The sequence below is a fragment of the Empidonax traillii genome, unplaced genomic scaffold (assembly GCF_003031625.1).
Source record: "Empidonax traillii isolate 1590-97213 ecotype Southwest subspecies unplaced genomic scaffold, ASM303162v1 scaffold582:size401454, whole genome shotgun sequence".
Classification (NCBI taxonomy): Eukaryota; Metazoa; Chordata; class Aves; order Passeriformes; family Tyrannidae; genus Empidonax; species Empidonax traillii.
The window spans coordinates 40,716-67,655 of NW_020955775.1; the positions used below are offsets into that span (position 1 = coordinate 40,716).

The 26,940-nt window shown below is 41.6% G+C and overlaps 1 protein-coding gene across 1 annotated transcript; it reads left to right on the forward strand.

Annotated features, from left to right (window-relative positions):
* Positions 1–79: 79 nt before the first annotated feature.
* Positions 80–4,862, forward strand: TEX36 (testis expressed 36). Its single transcript, XM_027898173.1, has 4 exons — positions 80–217; positions 1,032–1,163; positions 3,436–3,516; positions 4,509–4,862. The coding sequence occupies exons 1-4, from the start codon at positions 167–169 to the stop codon at positions 4,767–4,769; spliced, it is 525 nt and encodes a 174-aa protein (XP_027753974.1). The 5' UTR covers positions 80–166; the 3' UTR covers positions 4,770–4,862.
* Positions 4,863–26,940: the final 22,078 nt, after the last annotated feature.

Below are 26,940 nucleotides of genomic sequence, written 5' to 3' on the forward strand. Positions count from 1 at the left end.
GAGGGCGAGAGCCGCGCGGCTTTTCCTTGCCTGGATCTCGCTGGAACACCGGGGAGGGTCTGAGGTCACAGTGGGAGGTTCCACCCGTGTCCCCCGCTGTGAGGAGAACTAGGAAACACGGTGATCCAGGGACGCGGGAGGATATCCAGGGAGGACTCACGGAGCCATGTCCCAGGACAGGTGGAGCAATCCCAGGGATCGGCGCCCTGGCGACTGGGTGAGGGCTGGGCAGCTACCCCCGTGTCCCCCAGTGGGGCTTCTTTATCCTTACACCCTCAAAACCCCGCCGTGCTAAGGGTGACTTTATCTTTTAGCCAGCCATTAGTTTTCCCGTTCCCGATGCTTACGAGGAAGAAGTGCTCTAGGTATTCAGAGGGAGTGTGCTGGAGCAAACTCCGGCTGGATTTCTTTTCCATCTTTTCAGCAATGCGGGAGGTCTCTTAATTTACATGTTTTAGCTCTAGCTGATCTTCTTTCACTCGTGGAGAACTCCAGCCAGCTTTTCCCTCGGTTCTCACCCCTCAGGAGAACGCTGTGGCCCTTTTGGAAGCTCTGGGTTGGGACAGCTTGGCATCGCAGGTCACCGTGACACGCACCTGGCACAAGCTTGTTCCTCAGGCTCTGATCTCCTCGGTCTGATGTTGGGTCGAGCTATTCCCAAAAAGTTTTGTGCTTTCAAACCCGTGGCCGCGCAGCAGCAAGAGCAGCGCGGGGGAGGAAAGGTTGTCAGGTGGATTTCCTGCATGGTTATTGCTGCATAAATAGTCTTCAGAAAGTCGCTGGATACTCCTGTCATGCAAGTTCCTAATATTCTTGTCTCTAGGGGAGGGTTTGTGTTGTGTTGTATGCGAGGCTCCTGAGTTTTCCAGCGGCCACTAGGTGCTGCTGCAATCCAAATAATAAAAAATCAGTGGGAAAATACTGCTTCGGCCACATTTCTGATCAGATTTATTTTTGGCAAGGTTTTTTTTATTTTTTTCTGTTTGTTTGTTTGTTTGTTTTAATGGGTCATAATACTCATTATTTTCTAGTTTGCTCATGTTGGAGAGTGCCAGGATGAGTTCGAGACGACAACAAGCGCCGCACTAAGACACGTCCTGGACTCAACAGCAGCTCAGGGCATTAAGCACAGATTGCCCCTGGAATACAAAGCTCGGGACCCGGTGAGTTCCTGTGGCAGTACAGTCGATTTCCAGAGCTCTTTTGCAAGTTGTCACTTGCTAAGTTGTGAGTAAGAACAGCGCTTGGGGTCGTTAGCAGAGCAGTCACAGCGGGCTGGCAGACTTTGTGCCTCGGGGGATAAAGTGATTGCTGGCTGGGCTGAGGGAGAAACATATTTCCCTGTTACTCACTTGTAATTTTGGATACTCAAAGGCCCGCTGTATTATTGCTGATTTCAAGCATCAGTCACTTTTCCTTTTTATTCTTGAGGCACAGAATACATTATGATCAATCTCAGTCCAAACCCTGTGTGTAAAGCCCTGTGAGAACGTTTAATTGAAATCTGAAGATCTGTTTTCTCTTGAATGTCAGCAATTCTGTGTATTGAGGCAAAGGATTATTCTTTTGATCATTAAAAACGTAGAAGCTTCCCATTCAAAACGTTTTTAAGGTTTGCTTAAAAATGAGGAGATTTGGGACAATTTTAGGATCAAACAAAATACAGTATTTTAAAATCACAAGTATTCAAAATGTTGCCGTTTCAAAAGCACGTTTTTATGTCCTCATTCCATTACCACACTGAGCTTTGCTTTACCCACCCACTTTGTGCAGAGAACATTTTCTATTTTCATTTTCTGTAAGCACAGCAATTACATTGAGTTCATTTCACAGATTTTGCTGTAATGAAGAGCAGAAATGGGCTTGGAAGGAATATTTAAAAGGGAAGCTTGGGGCTAGTGAAAAAGAGATTAGACTGTAACGTGAGTGTTCACTGTGTTGATATTACACTGGCCTTTCTGTGGAACATCTGGCCTTGGCCACTGCCTGAAAAGGAGAACCAGGTTGGAGGGACCTTTTATCAACACCACAGTAACTTCACCTGGTGTTTCATGTCCTGTCTTTACCAGCCCTTCACTCTTAAACAGAATTAGGGGAACTCCTGTCTGCCATAAATCAAGAATTAAAATGAGATCAGTGGTGAGAGCACGAAGGGGCACGAAAAGCTAAAATGTGGTGTTACAGTGACAAGCTGAGGAAGTTTGTTTATGTGACATTTAAATAAAAGTTGGAAGCTCACTGCACGTTTGGCTGGATGGCTCTGATCTCTTTGTATGAGGGAACTCCCTGGCTGGGAGGTTAATGAATTTTCTCAGAAATATAGTACTGTTTAAGCCTTATTTCTTACTTCATGATAGTCCTATAATTATTCTGAAATAGATTTTTTTAAACCATTAGTTAATACAGGGAATCCTTCCACGAGATGTTATTCAGTATTTACCATCCTGGCTTTCAATTCTCCTTCAGCACACAGGCATTAATAATAAACACTATTCCTGAAATGTTGAGATTGACATGTAATTGCAGTAGGAGATTTTAGTAAGTCTTACATTTCACTGACTTAGAAAATGTGTATTTTTAAACACATATACTAGAATGTATCTGCTGAATTTACTTCTTCACTGAACCACAGTCTGGTTGAATCTGTATGAGACCAAATATCCTGACATATGACTGTGCAGGAAGATTTTCTATTTGGGGACTTTTCTTCTGGATCAGGCCTCCAGTTACAATTTCTTTTAAGAGCTGATTCAGATTCCCCTCCTCTTGAAACACCTCTTTTAGATTGTGTTACATTAAAACTTGTTCTTATGTTCGGAGGGGAATATCATAGTTGGAACATTGCAATGATACGTAACAAACATTAAAAAATTTAAATATGTTCAGTTATTTTTAAAATAGCTCTTTTGCAGTTGGCCTTTTTTCCTTCTGAAGAGACTGGATGAACATCATGTTAAAGAATGAGATTATAAATTAGTTAAGCAATTAATACCTCCTCCACTTCCCCTGCAACAAGCGATGTCCATGACATTCAGTTCATAAATCACAGACTAATTCAGTTTTGAGGTCCCTTTTGTAGTTTATTTTAATTAGCTTTAGGCCTATTACTAAATCAAACAGAGCAATCCTGACATCTCCAGCATTTTGCTGCTTGCAGACGGAGTGTAGCATTTCTTATTTGAAAAGTCACACATTTGTATTAATTATGTGTATAAGCATTAGCAAACCCTCCTGATGATTTTATAAAAAATAAAAGTAGAAGGTCCACATTACCCTTATAAAAATCATGTGCAGTTGAATATTTAATATATGAATATGACTTTGTGCTAGAACACAGGCAGCTGGAATTTCAGAATGTAAGGACTAAGACTGGTGGACTCCAAACAGGCTATCTGAAAATTCATGGGTTTTTTTCTCTAATTTCTTTTCTTTCAGAAAGCAGGGAACAAGAATTTCCCATTTTCTTCCCATGACAACAAACACAGTATATGTAATGCAGCAGAGTATTTTGATCTTGTAAGTACCCAGCACTGAGACAAATCAATCAAACTCATATCTTTTAGCCTGCCAGAGATTAAATACAGAATCTTTTCCATCTCCTGCAAAAAAAGAGTAATAGATGCTAAAAATTTTGAGAAAAGAAAGATAAAAAAAAAACGTCTGCAGTGTGTGTTCTTTTCCCAATCCAGGTCTCTATAACACATCTGTTGAAATGTATGCTGGAGAAGCCACAGCTTTGAATAGGCTTGAAATTGTTCAGGGGTTCTCTGTGTGTGCAACAGTTTCATGCTCTTCCACTTTTCTTAGATTGTTGGTGTCATTCCAGGCAGCAAGAGAAATGGTGCAGTTCACATACAGGATAATAAGTAGAGGAGGAAGCAGTGAATTGTGACAGAGAAAGTTTGTCTGACTTTTGGCTCTCTCAGACTTCTTGGAATTCATGTTTCACTGAGTAACCTCCATTTCTGTGCACTTTGTGCAGTGTCCCATAGTTTTAGACATAACTGATCAACCATAATTCCAAATAAATTTCCTTAGAGCTGTGGAGTGTGGAAATCAGGCTCTTTCACTCTGTATTTGGACACACAAGGGACGGCTTTGAAGATTCAGATTCCGTGGTCTGTCTCATTCTCTTCATTGCAGCCTGAACCTAAAATTATTAACCTATTTCTTTGGGTTACTCTGAAGATTAATTTAGCTGAGCGTAGATAAATAGCCTCGAGTACATGGTATGCTACAGAAATGCAAAGTGAAAGTGGTTTATTAGCACTAAGAGGTTGAAGGTCAGCAGATTTCCCATTATATATGCAACCAGAAACGTTCACCCAGGCAAGTCTGACAATATTATTTTTAACTTGCTAAAGATCAGCCCCGAGTTCTTGAAATCACTGTGGTAACAGCTTCGTTCACTTCCCAGTGGGGTAGTGACTGTTACAAGATTCATCTGTGAAGCTGTGACTGGAAGTCATATGTTTGCATGAATTTTTCTCTCCATTTTTTTTTCCCAGGGCATGGGCCTGAAGAAGTTGGATCCAGAGAGACAGCAAGGGAGCTCCACTAACTTCTTTGAGTGGGCTCATGAATCCATCCCTAGCAGTGAGGATGGCTTAACCATTTACCAGACATCCTTCGTGACAGATGAAAACAATGAAAACGCTGAGGGCCACTCTTTCAGGCGGTACCCGAAACACCACAGCAAAAACTGGTGCATTGAGCAACCTGTTCCTGAGAATGACAAAGACCTGCAGCCAGACAAGTCATCATCCTAAGTGTCAAAACACCCCTGGAGCACTGACTTCCCAAATCTGAACTATTCTTTACTCAAATCAATGGTGAAAGAATAAACATTTTTGCAGAGGTCATGTGGCAGTACAGTTGAGGTCACTGGAATCAATCTTATGTTCCTCTGAAGACATACATTGCTATAAAGATTTTCATGAAGAGGAGCATTATCAAGATTGTACATATTTTTCGAAATACCTCTCTATTAGGAGAACAGAGGTGGGGACTGTGCTGGTGTTATTTGACACTGATTGACCCTCATCTTGCTACAAAAGCCCCTTCGGCTTGCAAATGGGTGGCGTGGCTGTGCCTCAGGCAGCTGACAGCACCTCTGTTGACACAGGAGCACAGTGGAACTGGATCCTCCAGGGTTTACCACAGCAGGGAGCCAAAACTCAGTGTGCTCAGGGAAGAGAGAAAGCCTGCTGAAAGGTTTAGTGGCTGTGAAGGCAGGTCACCAGCCACTGGAGAAAGGAGGGACAAAAAGAAGCTGCACGTTAAATTGCTGTGCAAAGCAACTGTCATGTTGGGTTATAACACAGCACTGTAGAAGTGGAAGAAGAGAGTGTTGTGGACGATGTTTGCACACACAAAACCCACTTCCTGGGAGTAAAGGGGGAAAAAGCTCCAGCTGAAGGGAAAGGCTGCATGAAGATCTGAGGTGACTGGATTTAAGAATAGGTCAGGATTTTATGGTTACGTGTCCCTAAGGAAGTGAATTCAGAACCAATCCCCCAATCACTCTGCTCCTAGAATGTTCACTGACGTTAGGATGTGGCAGGCTGTAGAGTCAGACCTCCGAATGATGTGTTTTCCTCTTCTGGATCAGTTCCATTAATATCAATAAAATAATAAGCCAAACTGCAGGTCTTAAAATATCCTACAAATAAGGTTGTTGCTATGCAAAGTAATGTTGACTTAAAAAAAAAAAAAATTAAGCACAAGTTTATGGGCTAATTTCCTTGATTTGCAAGATAAATGAAAAATAAACCCTCAACCCTTAGAGTTCCCTGCACTGTAAGAGCTGCCTTGAACATGACCTAAGTTAAGAAATGACATTTCTGCCTTTCAGGGCACAGATATATCTTTTGTTATAAGCATGCAATGGCTGATGGCCTTTTTGTGTGCCATCAAAAGAGACGGGATCAGAGCATTTCCCCAAACATGATTTTATTATCACACGTTGAAATAATAAACTCTTTTTTTTTTTAATGAATTCCCCCTACTAAAGTTCTTGGGGTGCTGCACAATACATTAAAATCCAAACCATTAGTGAACAATGTAAAACCACATCAAAAGCCAAGTAACATGTTAAAAACAATTTTTTTTTTCTCAGAGTAAAGACAGCCCTGCCTGACAGCTCTAGAGTCAGAATTTCCAGAGCTTTAGCCAACAATTTCATCTCCAAACTGATTCAGAGCTGGAGTGTGTGCCAATCACATGGTGAATGAAGTGCCCCATGCTGTTTGGCAAACTCCAGAGGGCAATCTTGGACCTCCATCACAAGCAAGCAGCACATTCTTGCTCCATTAGTAATGTTTATCTGTGGTTTAGCATTACAACTGGATGTGGTGAAGTAAATTGCTGTAGTTAGTTATGCCCTAAAACACCAATAGAAACATTCCAGATTTCTTATTTTCCCCCTCTTTTTTTTTTTCTTCTTCACATTTGATTAAAATATGGATTTTTAAAAGTAAACAAAAACATTTAACTGTGGATTAAGACATTGTTTCAACTATATTGTAATAAATATCCCAGAGGAGAAACAAAAGAGATCGTGAAGTCCATATAAACTGAAATACACTGCGCTGAGTTGAACAAAACAGGTGATTCCCACACATCTTATGCCCTGGCAGCGTTTGTTGGATAAATAAAAGGAGAGACAATACACTGAATTTGGAAAGGAATGATAAATTCCCCAGATAAATTCCAAAAGTCATAGCATTGTGTGCTTTGGATAAAAACCATCGATTTGTTTAATCTTGGGATGATCATGTCTCTGAGAAGAGAGTCGAGTTAAAACATTTTTGAACATGGATATTTTTTTTTTTTTTGCCTCTTGGGGGATGGAAGTGAGGGGAGGAGGTTTGGCAACTCCCCTAAAGGTTTCCTGGAAGTGCAGGAAGGTGCTCCTGGCTGGGAGTTAATTGAAATCAGATGGGTGTAGGTAGGCTCAGCAGAATGGGTTTATTGTGGTTTATCCCAGCCAAATACTGTGCTGGAGAGGGAGGGGTTATGCTTTGGGTGCTGCTGGTAAAGATGGATGTTTTTGTGACTATTTTATTTTTAAAAATCCCCACCCTCTTTACAGAAACAACAGGAGGCTTCATCCTAGAATCCTTTCCAATATTGGAGTGTCTTTGCCTTCCTTTTTTTTTTCTCTCCTGAGCCTTCATCAATTTAGGGACTGTCTGTACAGCATTTGTAAGAATTCTCCTCTGGGTTAATTTAAAAGTGTTTTCAGTATATTAGTTATATGGAACTCAAACAAAATTGATTGCAAAATTGATTTAAAAAGTTAAACTAAGGGCTGGGCTGCAAGTTCCTTTGGTTTAATAAGTTGCTGCTCATCGTCTGAACCCCACAACATGTCCTGAAGTTGTGTCAGGGCAGGTTTAGGTTGGATCTCAGGAAAAGGTTCCTTCCTCCCAGGGGTGCTGCACTGGGATACAGCTTTGTGCTTGTACCTGCATGGTTATCTCTTGTTTAGCTCGTGGTTATCTCCACTTGTTTAAAGTGTGTTTTGTTTTTTTTTTTTTCTTTTTCAGCCCTGGCTGCTGATAGCCAGATCAGAGGACATGACCTCTCTCAGAGCTGCTGTTGCTTGGACCGTGGGGCTTCCTGGTGAGTTCAATGTCAGCCTTTGTAGCTGTGTCGTTATGGAATGTTGGGACCTGTGAAATGTCCTTCGGAGTCATTTTGAGCCTGACAGACAAACTGTTGATGTTGTGCCCTTGCAGGTGGGGCTTGGTACAACAGGAGGCAAGACGTAAATTTTGTCTTTCGTTTACTTGGTGTCTTGGGAAGCTTAAAGAGGTCCTTAGGAGCTGGAACTGGCTGGCCTGTGGGGAACCTTGGGAAGGGGGAGTGCTGCTGGGAATTCACTGGGGATGCAGCAGTTTGACTTCCAAGTGATCTGCTGCTCATCTAATCACAGTGTTCATAATGGAATCACTCCATGTGGCTGAAGTGCTGTTCCTCAGAATGTCCTCTCAAGCTTAGTCAGAGTGAAGGAACATGATACAAATGTGGCACTGGAGATGATTCTTTCCCTTTCCTTTCCCCTTTCCCACTGTCACAGTTACACAGTGGCACTTCTGTTGGAGCTCTGTCTAAACCCAAAGTTGGTGCTCAGTTATTTACAGTGATACGGTTCTTGTGTGGATAATATTAAGCTTCTCTAAATGTTCTCACACTGGTTGAACTTCTCCCTAGATGAACAAAATATTGGTGTAACTGTGATGGTGCTGATGTTGAACCAAAAGTACAGGCCTGCATCTAATTGAAATGATTAGATTGGTACCCTGGCCATGCTGGTTGACAAGAAATAAACTTTCTGAAATTAGGTAGAAACTTTGGATTGGGCACCTCTATCTTTAAACCACAGTCTGCAAACTTTTTTATTTTAAATTATTGTTCCTTAACACTCCCCTGCTGTTGCTGCATTATCCAGTGAGCACTAGATGGCAAGGACAGAGCCTCATTCCACTCTGCAGTGGGAAAGGACTATATAGAGCTGCCTCATCCCAAATTTCTCGTCCCAACAAAGTAATAAAATAACAAGATAAATATGTTAAAACACATTTTCCGGAATATCTAATGAAAGGGAAGTCTATTCAACAGGGAAGCAATCCTAACTGACCTTAATTTGCATGTTTAGCAACAGTGGGTATGAGTGAATGAATGAAGCACCCATTTTATGATTTGGGCAGGCAGCTGCTTTCATGGGAAGCATGTTAGCAGCTTGCTCTCTTGTGGGATCATGTTTGTTATCCTTTGGTATAGTCACCTGGAAGTGAAATATTTTAATAATTAAGAAAATATAATTTCTTAAATGTGGTGTTCAGAGAAAAATGTAGTTTGACACAGGTAAGTGTCAGTCAAACAGAAGCCAAGAAGGGGACCCCATGGACATATCTTGCAGCCAGGACTGGAACTCAGGAATTCCTGCTCCCAGGTGAGTGCCCAGACCACTGAACCAGGGAAAGCCTTTCTCCCAAGTCCAGTGTTTAACTATTGCTTACAAAGTGCAGCAGCTCTGACAGAGGGGGGAGCGATTGGTGGTTTCTCCAGGTTACTGGAATCAGTTCAGAAAATCAGAAGAATCTTGGGAACATCCTTTTTTTTTATTTTTTTTTTAATTCCTTGCCATGGGATGCCTGGAAATAGTGATATGACGATCATAAAGCACTACCTAAGAGCAATGAATTACTCTTTACAGCAGCCCTGTGAAGTGTTTAAGTGGTAGTACTCATTTGGCAGATGAATTAATTGTGGCTTGCTGCACTGAGGGTGATGGCTCAGTTGGCAGCAGAGCCATGACTGTAAGATGGAGGAGTCCTGACTCCTGGACTTCTGCTGTCACCAGCACTCCTTTCCCTGGGTGTGGATTTGCTATGGACCTTTTAGAGCTTCTTTAGAGACTTAGTTGCCTGTTGGTGTATTATTTTAAGAAACTAATTGCTGAATATATATATTTTTATGATACTTTACAATACTCTATGGAGAGACAATTTTTGTAATACAAACTATGCTATTTCTGAAATTAAATTTAAAATTAGGACCAACACAAGGATCAAGTCCTGTGCTCAGATGTAAATCCTGGGGGCTCAGGCTCTGTAATACTAACCTGACACTTCACAAGCATTAATGACCCTAAATGACAGACCTCCTCATCTTATTGCTTAATTAATCAATGGCCCAGTGGCACACTGGCAGTGCTGTTTTTCAAGCTGTGCCTCCCCTCACGTGGTAATCAGATGGGATATGGCTCTGTCTACTTATGGGAAAGTCAAACCCCAATAAATAAAGTTTAATTTCCTGATTCCCCTGGGATGTAGTCATTCTTTTTAACAATGCTTCTTCAGTTGAGTTGAAATTAAAAACCAGCATGATCAACATATTGTGTAATATTTCATGGACAGAGTTAAGCACCAGGTTTAAAGACTTGGAAAAAAAAAGAAAGAGGACTGGAGGGCAAAGATTGTTGATACAGAAGTACAATATTTTCCTTCAAAAGTGCCCAATCCTATTTTTGTTACTGGTATTAAACTCCACATTGTCAATTTTAAGCATTGCTGGGAAGGTTTCCAGTGCATGTGGGCTGTTAATTTTCATTCTAAACTAAACATGCTATCATTTGGACTAGAATTCACATTTAGTCTTCAAAATATTTTGTGACGTGCAATACAGTTTGGTACCATAGGAGGGCAGATGTGTTGAATGGCTTGATTTGATATGTAATTTATACTGTTGTAAGATCTACAACTGTGAGTTGAATTATTATATTTATACCAGTATCAGTGAGATCTCAAATTGTGCCAGAGAAATGCAACAACTTGATTCAGGCACAAATGGAAATATGCCACTGCCTTGGGTTTTGATGGTTACAAAGTTCACAGGTTTTTCAATCCACACATTTAATTTTGTCTTTGACATCCTATAATCTGACTACAGTTACTTATTAAATCAGTGACAGTATCCAGCAAATTGACAAGTTTAGTTCTTTGGTTGACTACTTGGATTTAAATCAACTTTTTACTTCTCTAGCATCACCTTTTCAGTATGTGCTAATTTATGCTAGAGTTTTCTTGATGCTTCAAGCTGAATTCTAGCTTAACTATAAAAGAGCTTTAGCCTCTGGGTTAAATAATTCCTTACAACATTTGAAATTTCAGTCCATACCTCCCTTTTCAAGGGAGCGGAAAAATGAATGAATTGCTTTTGTTGGAGACAGAAATGAGTGTGTGATTTCATGGCTTAGATGATCCGGTTTTGGAGAGGAATTGGGAGGGACCCCCCTACCCTGAGCTCCCCACTGACAGTGTTGGGCTCAGGAATTTGTTGTGATCTCCCAAGAGTATCCACTTGGCTCTCGGTCCTGACCCCTCAGTGCCACCACAGGGACATCCCTGAGGAGCTGGGAAGCAGAGGCATCCCTGCAGCCCAGGGATGAGCTTTCAGTGGGCAGTGGAATTTCTTCTGAAAGTGCAGAAAAATTCCCAGCAGCTTGAGCTGAAAGAGCAAGAGAGCATTTCATCTATTTCATATAACGAAGTCCCTGAAGTAGGAGAGGGCTTATTAAGCAGTGAAAGCATTAAGAGGCCCAATTTCCAAGACAAATCCGGGCCTTCAGCTGCAGGAATGACTTTGTGGCAGCCTGACCCTTCCTTGCAGTTCAGCTGACCCCTCCTCTTCCCTGTGAGCCTGGCAGCGTCTCTCAAATACACAGGAGCACCTGGAGCAGGAATTCCACCAGATTTCCTGCTGCATGAGGCAGCTCTCAACTGCTGTGGAAGCAAATATTCTGAGGTCGTGAGAGGAGTGGGGTCCTGCTGGGGTGCTCTTGGGGTGCTGTTGCCCCAACAGCCACAGCAGGCAAACCCTACTGTCCTTTAAGAAAAAATTATCGCATGATCTGTCAGCAGATGTGTCAGATGCTCACATAAGTGGACACGTCTTTTCCATGTCTTTCTTCTACAACACAGCTTTGGACATCCCCAAAAAAATGTTTGGGGATTATAACTTAAGGAGGGAGATCTTCCTCACCTCCACTCACTCACTTGTTCTCAGATTGCTCTCAGGTTTAAACTCGAGATTCCAATCCTGCTGCCAAAGTGCATCCGAAGGCAATATGGCAGCTGTCATACAGGCAAAGATCCTGTATGCTGAGATCTGGGAGATAATTCATGTGCAGAGCACAGGCCATCTGATAATTTTATTTCTCTTGATGTGCAAGTGCCTAGTTGGATAAATTCAGAATCCTTTCAGCCCGGTGTGTGGTCTAAATGCTGATAACTAAGGCAGCAGTAGGATTTTATCACAACTCTTGATGTTCTTAGGACACTGGAAGTCTGTCCTCATGTTTTCCTGCCACTCTGAGTATCTAGAGCTGCTCTGTCTGATGAAAACCTCTCTCCCCCTTTTCAGAGTGGAACAACTGGAGGCAAACATGCCAGCATTGCTGTTCCAGAGATGCAAAAACTTTTCTAGCCAGCAATGGTTTGCTATTTCGTCCTCACTTCTCCCCGTTCCCCTTGAACTCCCCCAGTAGGATTTTTGCAATCCATTTCTAGGAGTGCTGTGTTCACCCTGACACACAACAGTATCTTCAGCAGTGGTAATAAATTAGGTGCAGTGGGAATTGAGGCTTGTTCTTTTGTCCAAGGTGATATAATGGGAGTCATTCATAATGAAGAAAAAAGTAATTGTTATGCAGCATTTTTGTATTAAACATGCCTCCCCAAATTATCCAGAGCATAAAAGAGAATGTTTTGAGTGCTTTGTTACAACCACGCTTGAGCAAAATGCATGTGAATGTCCCCTTATTTGCATAAATAGGATTTCTTAAAACACAAAGCATTTGTTTTGTGCTGAGCTCCCTCAAGCTGTGCTACCTTACAAGATGGATCATAGTTTTATCATTAATCAAAACAAAGCCAAAATCAATAAACATGCATAATCAGGAGTCTCTGATTCCAATATGCAAATGCACTACATATTGATGCAATGTTTCTGAATCTAAAATAGTTCTACTCTTTTTTTTCTTTTCTTTTTTTTTTTTTTTACATCTCAGAAGTCCCTGAGCCTTTTAATTTTAATATTTTATGCCTCGCAATGCAAACAGTCTATGTGTATCAGAGATAACAAGTTAAAAGATAAATGTTGGATGAATCTCCTAATAGTTTTTGTTTGCTCTGCTGACTTTAAAGGCAGTTTATGCTTCCCAAAAGCTGGTAATTACTCGACCTTTCAAGTCCCAGTCGTGCCAAAGCAGTGGCTGTGCCGAGCACTTCCCAGCCGGTACCAGAGCACGGACAGCCGGGGCCTGGGCCCCGTGCCAGGGCTGGTTGTTAATTAGTGAAAATCACTTGTTCCTTATGTTTGGGGTAATCGAAGGGTTACAGTGCAGGGGGACAGAAGTGATGTGCAGTTGGGATGAGTCTGTGTCCCTGGTGTGTGGCTGGGGTGGGGATCAGCAGCACCTGCAGCTCCGACACTGGTCAGAGCTCAGCTCCTCTCACACGCCACAGGTCATACAAATAACTCCTAAAACATATTTAGTACTGCCCTCTGTACTTCTAAATTCCTTATCAAACATACCTACAGGATGATACAAGGCACGTTATGGTCTGAAAATGCATCCAAAGATAAACATTCCACCCAGATTCTCAGTAATTTCTTGGGTTTTCAGGAGTGTTGCACCACTCCAGTTAAGAACCTCTATCAGTGCGTGGCTGAAATTAATGCTGCAAATTCCTTTAATCTGAATCACAGATTTCTAACAAGTGAGCTGTGATGGGGTGAATCTTGTCAGCAGCCACGCTTAACTCGTTCTGAATCTGTGCATATCCATAACAGGTACAAAGCAGGCCCAGCAAACGGGCACATCAACAACCAAAGGATTAGAATAAAACAAAATTCTATGAAGGCCATAGTTAAAGGAAAAGAAGGATGAAAAAGATCAGTGGTAGAAAAGCCAGGCTGCAATTAAGTTGAAAAAGTTCCTTGTTTGCAACTCAAATAATAAGCCGTGTCAGAGCTCCAGAATTGGCTATTCCTGCATAATTGCATCTCTTGTGTATCTGTGGGACTTTGCAAACCACAGACATGATCCTCTCGTGAGAGTCATCCCCTCCGAGCTGATTCATCAGCCCTGTGAGCAGTTTAAAGGTGTGACGTTTATTTTGTGCCATCGTAAACTAAACGTGGCAGCGATCATTGATTAGGAAGCCCAGTTTCAAACTGTGAGAGTCTTTTAGGCTGATGAATTTGCCATGGACAGGTTTCACAATGGATGTGTCTGTCTGCCAAGTAATGTTTATTTACATTTGCCCAGTGCTTGTTTCCACAACCGTGGAGAGTAGAAATAATTAAATAAATTTCCCATCGGTGGGAATGGGTGCTCACCTGGAGAGAAATGGTGGATCCTGTGTGTAACTGCACTGTTTAGTGATGGAAGCAGCACCTGCAAGTCAACATTGTAATTTATGTGTATATAGCATAGATACAGATAAATATGTAAGGTGAGGGGTGCAGTGAGCTCCTCAAAGTCACTTACTTCTTGATTTTCATCTGCTACGTGGATGGTTTATGGGAGACTTTGTACTTTTGCTTTTTTTAATTGATTCTTCAGTGAAACTTTTCTTTTAAAAATAAGATAGAGCTTTAATTTTCATGGCAAATACCTGCACCCCAGCATTTGGCAAAGGAGAGAGGAAAGGCTGCTGCTGCAGTGGGTTGATGATAGGAGGAACTGATACTCCTCAACATCTCCCTCACTGCTCAGTTTTCCAAACCAGCCAAAGGAGCGAGAACTGTTTATCTTTGTTTCAAGCTGTGCTTGCATAGTCTGAGGCAGAATTTAGCCTTTACCTTCCTTTCCAGGTTTTTGTAATGCATTTCTGCTGGACTGTCACAATCTTCCAGTGGCTGGGGCTGTCCCCTGTTATTGCTCTGCATCCAGGAGGTTTAATGTTGAGACTTCTACCTATGCTGTTTATTTTAGTTGTAACTTGTCATTTTGGCAGGTCTAAGGCTAACAATTGTTCTGACCTGGTGTATCAACACCAGGTCTACATTAAATCTTTTTTTTTTTACTCAGTTGTTTTCAAAAAGGAGAAAGGGAAAAATCCACCAACCAAATCAGGAGAAACAAACTCCAAAGTCTGGTTTTGGCAAGAGTGGTAGAGGAAAATACAACTGTGACCATTTCCTTAGTGCTTGTGGAAGGTATTCAAATAATTAAGAAACTACACAGAAAGAGAGTAGTGATGTGAGGGATTAATATTTGTAAAGCTCTTGGGTTTCTTTGGCTCAAACTTCCTGCAGAAGGGTGGAGTGTTAAATTACCCACCTTCAGGCTCCAGAGCTGTTAGCCTGGCACCTCCTGTCATTGCTGCATTTAAAAAAGGAGGGGGAAAAAATGACCTGGTGCTCCTGCAGGAACGTTGCTGGGAGTAAAGGGAAGCCTCATCTTCTCCTCCGGGTCTGAGGGCTGGGAGTTTTAACATCAGTGTGTGCTGCAAATCACAGGCATGACTCCCATTGGGTTATTAATGTCTAATTCCATGCACTGGCACTTACACTTGGAGTCATACAACGTTTTGTGTTTTGAAAATATTTTTCACTTGAGACTTCTGATGTGCATGGAAGGAGACAAATGGACCTCTCTCCACCCACGAGGTGTAATTGTCTGCTTGGCACAGATAGGACTGGAACTAAAGAACGCCCCTCGCCTTGATCTCCTCACCCTGCTCTAAACATTTTAATGACCTTTTCTGGACAAGCCTTGCAAAAGTAATATCAAACAGAGGACTTTTTTCCCCAGGTCCTCCTCTGTTTTGTTGCACATTGTGGTCTGTTTTAAATAAGCTCTACAGTGCAGTCATTTAAGGAAATGAAGATATTTCATAGCAAGCTCAACATTTGCATTTGAATATAGGCCACCCTGCTGTTTGATTAAACTGGAGTTTAAGAGAACTGTAAGACTTGAGGTTCATGTGCAGTGCAGTACTTCACACTCAGATTGCAAAGGTTGTTGAAGGAAAAAAGAATGATAATATCCTTGGAAGTACATGACTAATGAGAATATATATAGCACTTCTGAGACAGCTCAAATATATAATTATTGTGAGGATTTCACAGACACATAAATATAATGATCTTCAGCTAAGTAAATTGCTACCTACCAATGAAATAAATATGGTCCCTTCAGAATTTGAAATAATTCAGTACTGTAGGTGGTGGGAAATGATTCACCTTAGCTGTTATCTCTGGAACAGTAATATAGAAATATATCTGCCAGTACCGTTACATTTACATTGTTCTTCATATCCTGTGGAGTTTGTCAGAAGATCTGTGGTCCCCACTGGTTTCCACCCCCTTATTTTGATAAGGCTCCTCACAGCACGACTCAGCCATGGGCTGGAGCAGCTAATATTGTTTACCACAGTAGGCATCCCAGCCATAATATTTTTCCAAGAAACACTGATGTGTTTAAAGGTCAGGTTGATACTGATTTGACTGCTAAACATGAATTCATTTCTCTGGGAGCAGAAGGGTGTACATGCCTTGGGATAAAGGTTAAACTGTTGTTTATGCACTCGATAGGTGGAAAACACAAGGCTTTAATACACAAATCATAATGGCCTGTTCTGGCCAGTCAGGGAGATGTGGTGCTTTGCATGGAAGTGGAAGCTTTGAATCCACAGGCTTTCCTGACTGTTGCTGTAGGATAAAAACTCACTGAAAACTTCAGTGCTCTCCTGGAATTTGCAACCAATTAAATATTTTCTGGGCACAGCAGGCCAGAGCTCATCTGTGACTTTCAGCAGTACTGATAAAATTGATTTTTTGCTCCACCTGATGAGGTACCAGGGACTGACTCCTCCTTCTGTGGCAATGGGAGTGAAAGGAAGGAGGAAGGGAGAGATGGACAGCCCTACACGTTTGGATTTGCTGTTCTTGCCATCTTGAGTGGAGTGGGGGTGATGTGGTAGTGTCTGCTTTGGCCAAAAGGCAGGTCTGGCTCTCCTCCTGTAGCTGCCCCTCTCCTTCATGTGCCTCTTCCCACGGCAGTGAAATCACGGTTGGGAGGGCTGTCTGAGCCTTGGGCATGCCTAGAAGGCAGCTGATGTAAAACATTGGGATTTAGAGGAAGGTGTGACATGTTCTGAGAGCTTCAACTGGGCTGGCTGGGCTCCCCAGGAAGGCAAAGCTGAGCCAGGACGTGCTCAGTTCCTAATTTCTCAGAGGTGACATCAGATGGAGGTGTGAGCGCTCAGTGCTGAGCTCTGCTCTGCCTGCAGTGCCCTCTGAGATGTTCTCCAGGCCAGGTCAGGAGGGTGGCACATCCCATAGTTCAGAAGGAGCTTGGAGACCAAGGACATCTCAGCATTCTTATGTGATTTCTGTTCTTATTTAAGTACCATTCCTTCCAGTCTTTAAGATATTATGCAGCTCTCAAGTGAGATGTTAACCAAACCCCACGGTCACTTCTGTAGGAAGTGGTTTTGCTTCCATCAAAGGGTGTTCTTTGACAACTCTCCCCCTACTTTCTTGCATTATATCCACGTCAGTCACACCCCCTTTTCCTATTCATCTCCTTTTCTCTTTTTCCAGCCTCCCAAGGCCTGAGTCACCTCATTTCCCAGTCCTGGATATACCTTTCCTTCCAGCTTTCTTCTTTCTTTCTTACAAAGTTTACGAAGAGCTGGCTGGAGCCATGTGGGGTCACATTATGCATTTCCTTAACCACACCTTCTGGTATTTTCGGGCAAGGCTGTTGGGGCTCTCAAAGCCCATCCAGGACTGTTCCTACTGAATTATCTTATAAATGTGGTATAGATCCACAGTTGTATTTTATTTCCACAGATTTTTGTTTATGCAGAGACTCCAGTCCTGGGGTGGCAGCTCAGGTCACTTCTTTGATGTGGTTTTCAGTGGGATGTTCTGACACCTTGACCATCTTGGCGTTTGCTCTGAGAACAGATGGAGGAAACAGTCCAGAATACGCCTGTTGGCCTAAAAGCAGAGACTCTTGTGGTGCCATGAGCGGCTGGCTGACATCAATAGCACAGGATGTGTGTTTGATTAGCTTTGCTCTCACAAGAAAGACCCCACTGTATTGTTTTGAAGAACGTGTTCAGTTGTTTTAGCAAACTCAAAAATCCCCCGTGGCTACAGAAATAGAACAGTCAAGTGAAATGTCTGCGATGTTGGGGATGAAAAGCCTTGCAAAATGTTTTATCTGCAGATCACCCTTAATCCTGAAGCTGTATCAGCTCAGAAAAACTTCTGGATGTCTTTTTTTTTTCCCCACCTTCTGAAGGCAGATAACTCTAGAAACCCTGCAGGAGGGTTTTCTGACTTAGCAAACAGCGCTTGACTGCATTTTGGGGTGGTATTTTAGCTCCACGTTACAAATACTCGTGTCAAAGATCTTGGCTGGAATCCTGGAATTATTTCAGATGCAGTGGTGTGATAACAAGAAAAAAAAAAAACCCTCCCTAGGCTTCCATGCCTGCCTCTTATTTCTGCCAGGTTGCTCTCACTGAAGAGGAGAAGTTGTAAAGATGATGTTGTATTCCTGGGGTTTCTTACAGTAGGATGATTCCTGAGGTTGTTGTGTAAAGAAGCTTCTTTACTGGTTTTTAAAAGGAAAACACGGCTCAGGATAAAAAAAAAAAGGTCCATTGGAGGACAAACAGCACTGGACTGGAAAGGAAAACTCTTATTTTCCCTCAAGTTTTTCCACCCCTGTTCCTCACACCCAGACTCCCCCTCCCCATTTCCCATCCTCATTATTAATCATTCCCCTGCACTTCCAATTGGTTTTGTAGAAAACCACCTCTCTGCATTCCTGATATATGGTGCCTCATCCCATAAATGTTGAGCAGGAGCGACAGCCACTTCTTAGATTAATTCCAGATATGTATTTTTATAGAGGTTAGGCCATATTTCTTAAATATTTTAGTAAGTAATTAAAAATACTATAAAGAATAGCTATTGTATCTATTATCTACACTTGTTTGTGTAAGGAATTTAAGGGGGTGTTTACGTTTGGCTGGTATTTGAGAAATATAACCCTACAGGTTCTTTTAGAAATCAGAAAATGGAAAAATATGGGATAAATATCATTCCATATTAAGTTATTTCAAACCAGAAAGAAGAACCAACTTCATCTGTTTGAGAGATTCTTTTTGTGTTCAATAGTAACACATTCACCGCAAGGTGTTAGTTTGAAATATTAATTGTAAAAGGCGGGAGATGCAGTTTGATCTTATGTTTAGTGGTGAGTTTTATTTCATTTATTTCATTTATTTCATCCTCATTACCACAGCAGTGAGCATTTTGAGTCACTCTTTCAGTGACAGAACTGACATCTGTCACAGTTTTCACGTCTCTTCTTATGGAGCTGTGTTTATGCCCTTCATAAATTGGGATTGGTACAGTCTTGCTTAGGTATTTCCCCACAATAAACCTCCTACCCTGTACTGGAAGTAGAACATGAAGTGCCTAATGAATTTTTGGATCCTGAATTGCCCATCAGTAGTAGGTTGAGTGATGCCTCAAGACTGAACACTTTCTAGCTTTGCATCTGCTTTTCACCAGAGCTTTTATCTTTACTTGAGAACCTCTCTTTCTCATGGAAACATGGAAAGCATTACCTGGGTAAAGGAAGACATAAAAATACAATATAGTGCCCGGTTGTACAGATTGAGACCCAATATTGCTCTACCACATTAAACTGCCTTGAAAGGAGCCAAAACTCCCAGTGCTTTCTCAGTAATAGCACAAACCAGACCTGTAACTGTGAGATGTTACTTGAGCAAGTTTAAGGACCTTTTAATAGTAAAAGAAAAACAAAACATCTCAGATTCTTAAAAAAAAAAAAATCCCCAAACAATATGGTTATGTTAATAGTACAAGGCAAGGGTTGTAGACACCTTCAGATTAAAAAGGGCAATTAATATTTATTTCGTATCGAAGGAGATTGCTAATTAGAGCTGTGCTCTTCCCATCCCCCAGGGAAATAATCAGGCAAGTGAATCTCATCTGGAAAGTTCGTGTCTGGCAATGAGAAGCTCATCATGGAGATAAAACCAGCAAAAACCTGGAGACCTGATGAAATGCTCAGGCTGTCTCAGAGACTTTGCTCTCTAATGGGGTTTCAAAGACCTTGGCATGAGTGAATTTATTTTACTGGTGTTCCAGAAGGCCATGATTACATATATAGCTCAGTCAGTTGTCGGAGTCCTTTCATTAACATGCCTAAAGAATCTTAATTGCTCAATCAGAATCACAGATTTTGGGTCTGCTGGTACAGCTTAAGAGGTTATTTAAGCCAAACAGAGAAAATGGAAATCCCTGCCCAAATGGATCCAACAGAAAGAACAAACCATTACAGGAAAAAGTCAAGCAAGACTAAGAAGGGAATTTGAAGAGCAAACAACTGAAGATGGAAAGATAAACAAGAAATTATTTTAAATATACCAAAGGCAAGACTAAGGGAGTGAGGGCCAAAGGCAGGGCTGGGTATTGATATGTCAAAAAATGACAGGGCTGAAATGAACCAAAAAATTGAAAACCAACAAGCTAAACTATATAGAATTCAACATTTAAACCTTTGAACTACTAAATAACACTTCTTTGTTGACAAAATCTTGTCTGTATTTGTTTTCTGTAGGACAATGTCTGCTCTTGCCAGCCCTCCCAGTAGCATCATCAAGGTCCTCTCTGTCGAAAATTAAATGCTTGGGCTTTGGATGAAGAGTCCATATTCTGTCTTTAAAAAAAAAATTAAAGAATTCTTAGGGAAAATTCCCATTTCCAACCAGACTGAACCGTAACTGCACTGTTAGATATTTGGGGAAAGTAGCTACTCTGAAAATCATGCTTTTCTGGTCTAGTAGAATTTTTTTGTTATGGTTCTCAAGATAATAAATCTGGATTTTCAAACGTCTCTTGTAAGCTGGTAGAACAAATAAACTGTCAAGAGGGAGCTTATTCTTCTTCAGTTTCGTAACTACTTTTTGATCTGGGAAAAAACCCTCGAAACATCAGAACATTCAACTTCCAGTGTGACAAAAAATTACAGAGCTTTATCCCAAGGATTAATATCTCATCTCCTTCAGTCTTTTAGCAGTGAGGAGCCAGTGTGAATAACAAGATGCTAAAATTTACAGATGAAACAAATTAAATGCTGGAGGGAGGCGGATGAAACTTTGAGGGAACCGATACCTGCTGGTGTTTGGACATCGTGAGAGAAACAAAATTAGGTGTTAAAGTTGCATCAAAGCATATTTGAAAGAATCTTTATAGATACTCACATGGATATAACACAGATAGTTTGTAAATTCATTCCAGACCCTCAGAAAGAAATCCAGAAGTCCCTCTACGAAGGTAATGGATAATCCTTCAGATGTGGAACGTTCAGGAGTTAAATCTAAGACTATTTTTAGAAATGCATAGAACTGAACTGTTTTAATGCCTTGTGTCAGTTCTGGGGGAAGCAGCACCTGAATTGCTTTGCTTGAGTCTGATCAATCCGTGTTAGAAAAGGTTTAGTGGGAAATGGAAGAGCTGGTCTGTTATTACAGCGATCAGGAAAAACTTCCCCAAAGAATTGAAACAATGAATAATAAACTCAAGTAAGCAGAAGGCCTTCAAAATAATTAAAATAAAAACCTAGCAGATTGAGTAAAAGATCCGTGCAATTTTCCTGATGTTTTCCTGTGTGGATACATATTTAAACTTCTTCAGATCAGTTCTTTGATGTTTTGCAGATTGCATGGTGTGCTTTGAGGTGTTTGTGTGACGGAAGGTGAATTGCTGGATGTTTTTTTCTGTCCCTTCTTTAAACGCTCTCTTTGCTATCCCAGATTTAACTGAAAAAGTAGAGGTTGTCTCCTAGAAGTTTAATGTCATTTAATCAGCAGCAAGATGTCTGACATGGTTTGCCATTGCTCCTAAAAAAATAATTAGGAATTGTAGTGGAGTCAACCCCAGTGGAATACAGGTGTATCTGCTTTATAACCTTTAAGACACGAGCCTTAATTACACCGTGGCAGAGTCACTTTAGCACTTGAGTCCATTTTGCTGGATGTTGACATTACTAAATTATCTCATGTTCAAAATGCAAAGCAGCTGATTTTTCCTAAATGCATTTCTTGGCAACCCAGAGATAAATTGGTCTGGTTCCATTTTTAAGAAGGGCTTTGTCCTTTAATGGTCCTTAAATTAATCCTGGTAATTCCACCTGAGAGGATGGCACTTGTAGCAAGCCCAGAACAAAATCGTGTATTGTGTTGCCTGTGCACATTTACAAATATTCTGTAGTCTGTTCACACTTGAAAGAGATTTCTACAGTTATTTAAGAAGCGAGATATAAATAGATGAATGTCATTAAAGATCAGCCTTCCTGCCTTTGAATTTAATGGCAGGGCTTTGGAGGACGTGAAGGACAGTTTGTCCTACAAGATTGCAAGTTCATTTTCAGCAGAACTGGAGCCCTTAAATTAAGGGATGGGCACACATTTAGAGGCATGTACACAGCATAAGAATTTTTAATAGAGCTCCAACCCACATTTCTTGGTCCATTTGAATTCTTACACTGAATAAGAGGCTGTTAGTAACTGTTTTATCTACTAAAGCTCTAAGGATCAGTGTTTGGGCATCCTTACATCCTACTGCCTTTGCTCCTTTACATAAGACATTATTTTAGGCACAGAATTTCAGTGCTTATTCTGAGGTTTAAAAAAAAAAAAAAAAGGGTGCCTAGGGGAGAGAGAGCAAAATCCAAGCCTGTCACACGTTTCCAAGGTCTCTCCAGAGTTTTGTTTGCTTTGAACTCTGTGATCTTGTAGTGCTTTACAAGTGTCACTTGGGAGAAAAGTGGATCCCGTGTTTACCTAAAGGGAAGCCTTGGCACAAGAACAGCTGGAGAACCAAACCTGCAAGGTGCTGATGCCAAGAGCTGGGCTGGGTGTTCCCACGTCCTCTGATGCAGCCAAGCTTTGTCCTTTTACCCCTGGGGACACACAGATCCCTCTCCTACCTCCACCACATCAGGCTGGAGTTAAAGCAAGGGTTGTGTGTCCCACCCTGCAAGAGGAGACCACGTTGGCTGTCTCGTCCTTTCTAGTCCTTCTCCCTGAAGGACAGGGAGAGCCAGCGATGTTCAACAGCCCGAGGAAAGAGATCTCTGCCCCACTGACTCCCTGAGGGCCCCTCTGTGGCTGCAGACGGTGTTGAAACTGTTGTCACCGCTTTTCTTTTCCTTTCCGAACCCGTGGAAGGAGCGCACGGTGCGGCAGCAGCGAGGGGCTCTCCGGTAGATGGTGCTGCTGGAAACCTTTGAGGAGCCACGCTCACCTCATCCCTCATCCTTCATCCTTCGGGGGGCAACGTACACGGTGTCTTAGGGCATGGATGTTCATCACAAATGCCCCCAAAAAGGCCTTTCCCGCTGAAGAAAATCCAGAAAAAAAAAATCTGCCTTTACTTAACACAGCAAAATATGTTTTAGACACCTTAATTATAGCTGCAGATGTCAGTTAATAAATAAAGCCATGCAAAAAGTTATTCTGCAATGTACCAACCCCATTATTTAAAATCACAGAGACATCAGTCTTCAAATGATGTCACTAATCTTGGTGGCTTAAAAGAAAGAATTCCTTTGCTGACCAAAAAGACCCCTAAATCGATATAAAGAAATAGTAATAGTGTCTCAGAAAAAAAATAGGACTCTGCATGCTCTCTTGGTGTGGTGTTGGAAAATCTTTATAGTATGGTGTACAAAAAAAAAAAAAACAACAAACAAACAAACAAAAAAACCACCGAAGACTTGAGGGGTTTCTGTATTACAATCCTTTTCTGTAAAGGGAATTATTTACAGTTCTGGATTTCAGGCTAAGACAGGCTGGCAAGGTTAATAACAGTAGTTCAAGTTCTCTTCCAAATGCTTCTTCTCTGAAAATTCAAATAGTAAATCTGAATGACCTGTTTTGGCAACACAGGTAATGAGGAAGGAAGAAGCTCTTAAGAAAGTTAACAGTTTCAATTCAGTATCTGAACCTTTCTCCCAAAATCCAGGCCAGGCACTGGAGGTGTTAACACCATCTTTAATCAGCAGGTTCCTGTTCCTTCCAGAGGCCTTGGAGAATTCGGATTTGAAACAATCAAGTATTTCTTGGTTCAAAGATTAGCAGTAGATTAAGTGTTGCCTGCATCAGACTTTTGCAGTTATTGCAGATAAAGTTTACACGATGTGCTGCTTTTAGATGGATAGTCAAGGTCCCACCATCCCTCTCCTGTCAGAAATGGAGCTGGACTTTCCCTTCTCTGCTGACCTGCCCTCTGCAGGGTGAAGTGAAAAGCAAAAGCCACAACTCTGTTTTCACCTTTATGTCCCCGATTTAGAATCCTGAGTTTGTTCCTTTGGGAGGGGGAGAGTTTGTGTGGAATGGCATGGAGACCTGGGACCAGAGATCTGCCCACCTGGAATAACATAGGGATAGATAAGGAGAGCTGATGCTCCAGAGGGACTTTTGTGTGTCTTCCTGCTTACCTTTGTTGGCATCAGGGCAACTAAATTAGTTAAGAGTGTATTTTGAAGCTGAATTAAAATGGTTTAAGTCTGTGATGCTGCCAAAAGGAGGGTCTGGGCTTCCTTCTGGTTCTCAGGTCCTGGTCTAACTCAGCTGTTCTGATCAAGGAATTTTGCAAGCACTCAGATCAGCAAGGTGATGCTGCTGAAAGCACACCCATCTGAGAAAGGAAAAGGAAAACTTAGTTTCTTGCATGGACCTGCATGCAAGCACTCAGGGTGGAAAGGTCAGGCTCAGCCCTTTCAGAACTAACAGTCTTAAGTACACTTCAGCTGGCTGCCAGACTCTACCCACAGGAACCTAAATATTAAGTGCCATTTACTGGCTAACTCCAAAGCAGAGTTCCCATGAAGTTTGACTTCCTGGCTGTGTACACCCAAAGATGCCCAATTAAATTCCTTAAATTCCCCTATTCCTTGCCCATGGTTGGTAACTGCCTCAGGATCCTCCTTGGTCTGAGCGCCACCTTTGACAAGTGAAGAGCTGCAAGTATAACTGAGAGCTGATCCCCAGAACGTTCAGAGCTGTCACTGGGGAGGGATGCAAGGACAGCAGAAGGAGGGAAGTGATCTGAACACCCAAATGTCCTGTGAATAGCTGTGGTCAGAGCACTTACACAAACAAATGTAGTGTGTTCATAAATAGATGTATGTTCTGTTTCCTCTTTCAAACAGTGAGATTCAAATCTCAGCTCTCAGGTGAATTATTTGAGTTACAGATGGATGGGGCAAGAGCCTTACTGATTTTTCACATTAGTCCAGTGAACACTGGTAGGAACAGGAATCCACAACCCAGTAAATAAGGCACAGTTTGAAAGGTGGGGGGCTGAATGGGATCTGTCTTGGCCCTAATGACTGTTTGGCCTGACACACAGGGGAGAGATGCTCTAAAGGAAGTCTAAAACCTATTACATATTGACTTGTGGTGTCTCTGGGAAGTCATCAAATCCTGTTAATCCTAAAACCAGACCTTAACATACTTTATTGAGGGAGCACAACTTGTGCATTTGTCTGCTTGTCAACCAGTCTGACCCTCTGTGGTGGAATCATCTGACTAGGAGTGTAGGGAGCCCCTGGACAAAACACTCTTAGTTAAACCTCTGCTCTTATATGTGAGTGTTTGTGCTGCAGCTGAATCACCACCAGGACAGGGGCTGCTGGAAATCTCAAGTTTCAGGCAATCCACATGAGAAGAGAGTGCCAATGGGTTTGGTTGATTCTGCTGGAAGATTATTTGTTTGTGACTCCTTTCAGGACCCAAATGTGCTTTGGAAGCATTACCTCAGAGATTGTTGGGTTTATTTGCCAGGGGTAAAGATATGGGAGCTTTCAGAAGGAAGGCAGGAATGACATTGGTTTTAGTACAAACTGGACTCTGCATCTACTCCTGGAAGATAACAAAAAATGGGACTTTTCTGCCATAATTATGATTAAGTGGCTGCCCCGTGGCTGCATTTCTGGTATCAAAATCAACTAAATATATTTTGCATGGCTTTTATTGCAACTGGCAAGTGAGCAAGTCACTAATAGTAACAAAGCTGTTGTGTAATCAAGGCTAATCCTTACTCATGGTAAGAATCAGAGTCAAAAGCCCATAATCCTGCTGTAGGCCACATTCCTCAGTAGGTTTCCTCTTAATATCTCTTGCTTTTTGCTCCTTGTGAATTATTTTCCGTACTTTTAGATGAAATTCTTGACCTAAAATTTGTTTTTTTTTTTTTTTTTTTTTTTTTTTTTTTTTTTTTTTTTTTTTTTTTTTTTTTTTTTTTTTTTTTTTTTTTTTTTTTTTTTTTTTTTTTTTTTTTTTTTTTTTTTTTTTTTTTTTTTTTTTTTTGAGATGGTTTTCTTTTTTCCTTTATTTTCCCATGGGGAATGTGCTCTTTGAGTTGCCTCTGTGCTCTCTCCACTGCATTGCAGCCTGCCTTGATATCTCCAAAGACCGTGCTCACACACTGCTGCATTGCTCACATTCCAGATTTTTAGATTCCTGCTTGATTTCTGAGAGTCTCAGCTTTTACGTAGTAAAGCAAGAGGAAATAAAATCTTCGTGGCTGTGGAGAAAGGTCTGCCATGACGGCTTATGAAAGAGAGGAAAATAAAAGACCTTCAAATTAAGTCCTGTAGGTGTTTGCAAAGGCTTTTCTGCCGTTGTTGAACAAATGCACTGGAGTCTTTGCTCTGAACTAGTTCTGGAGGCAGCGCTGGAGATGAGTTACAACTCTTTAGTGTACCCTCTGATTTCCTAATGTATGAAGTTTATCATAATTAATAACTAACAGCTATTCTTGTGGCTTCTCACAGTTTTTTCTTTTGGAATAACTTCCATCAGTTGTGATCTCCAACTTGCATGTATGACCTCGCTGCCTGTACTGGAGTGGACTGTGGGTCCGTCCAGTTTGCCAGACAAACCTACCAGCAGCTCATCTGCCAATCTGTAGGAAACAAACTGTACAGCACAGAGTATCCACCAGCTCTGTGCCTGGCTCTGTGGGAAAATTCTTCTCTGAGACCTGTCAGAGATCATCTTACAGCATGAGAGGGAATACTTCTTATTATTTGGGTTTGAATGTGCCCAAGCTCTTTTAAAGGTGGAGGAGTCCCTGCCCTCCCTTGCCTGTCTGCTTGGCCATCAGAGATTGTGGTGCCAGAAGGGAGAGCTGGCCAAAAAAAGCATTGCCTAAAACTGAAGTTGAGCATTTCCTTCACAAATTTTTTCTTCTTCCTTTCTCCCTGTGTTCATCTCTGGCTGATCCAGGTGACAGGAGAAATCCAATCCCACGGTGGCAGCACATTCAGAGCAGAAGGGTCACACAGCAGCCAAAGCAGGA

What these genes read in the sequence shown, in the direction of transcription:
- TEX36 (XM_027898173.1), top strand. Translation starts at nt 167, where the DNA reads ATGTCCCAGGACAGGTGGAGCAATCCCAGGGATCGGCGCCCTGGCGAC. An exon ending in ATCGGCGCCCTGGCGACTGG is followed by an intron (nt 218 to 1,031) that starts GTGAGGGCTGGG and finishes ATTATTTTCTAG; the next exon opens with TTTGCTCATGTTGGAGAGTG. An exon ending in AATACAAAGCTCGGGACCCG is followed by an intron (nt 1,164 to 3,435) that starts GTGAGTTCCTGT and finishes CTTTTCTTTCAG; the next exon opens with AAAGCAGGGAACAAGAATTT.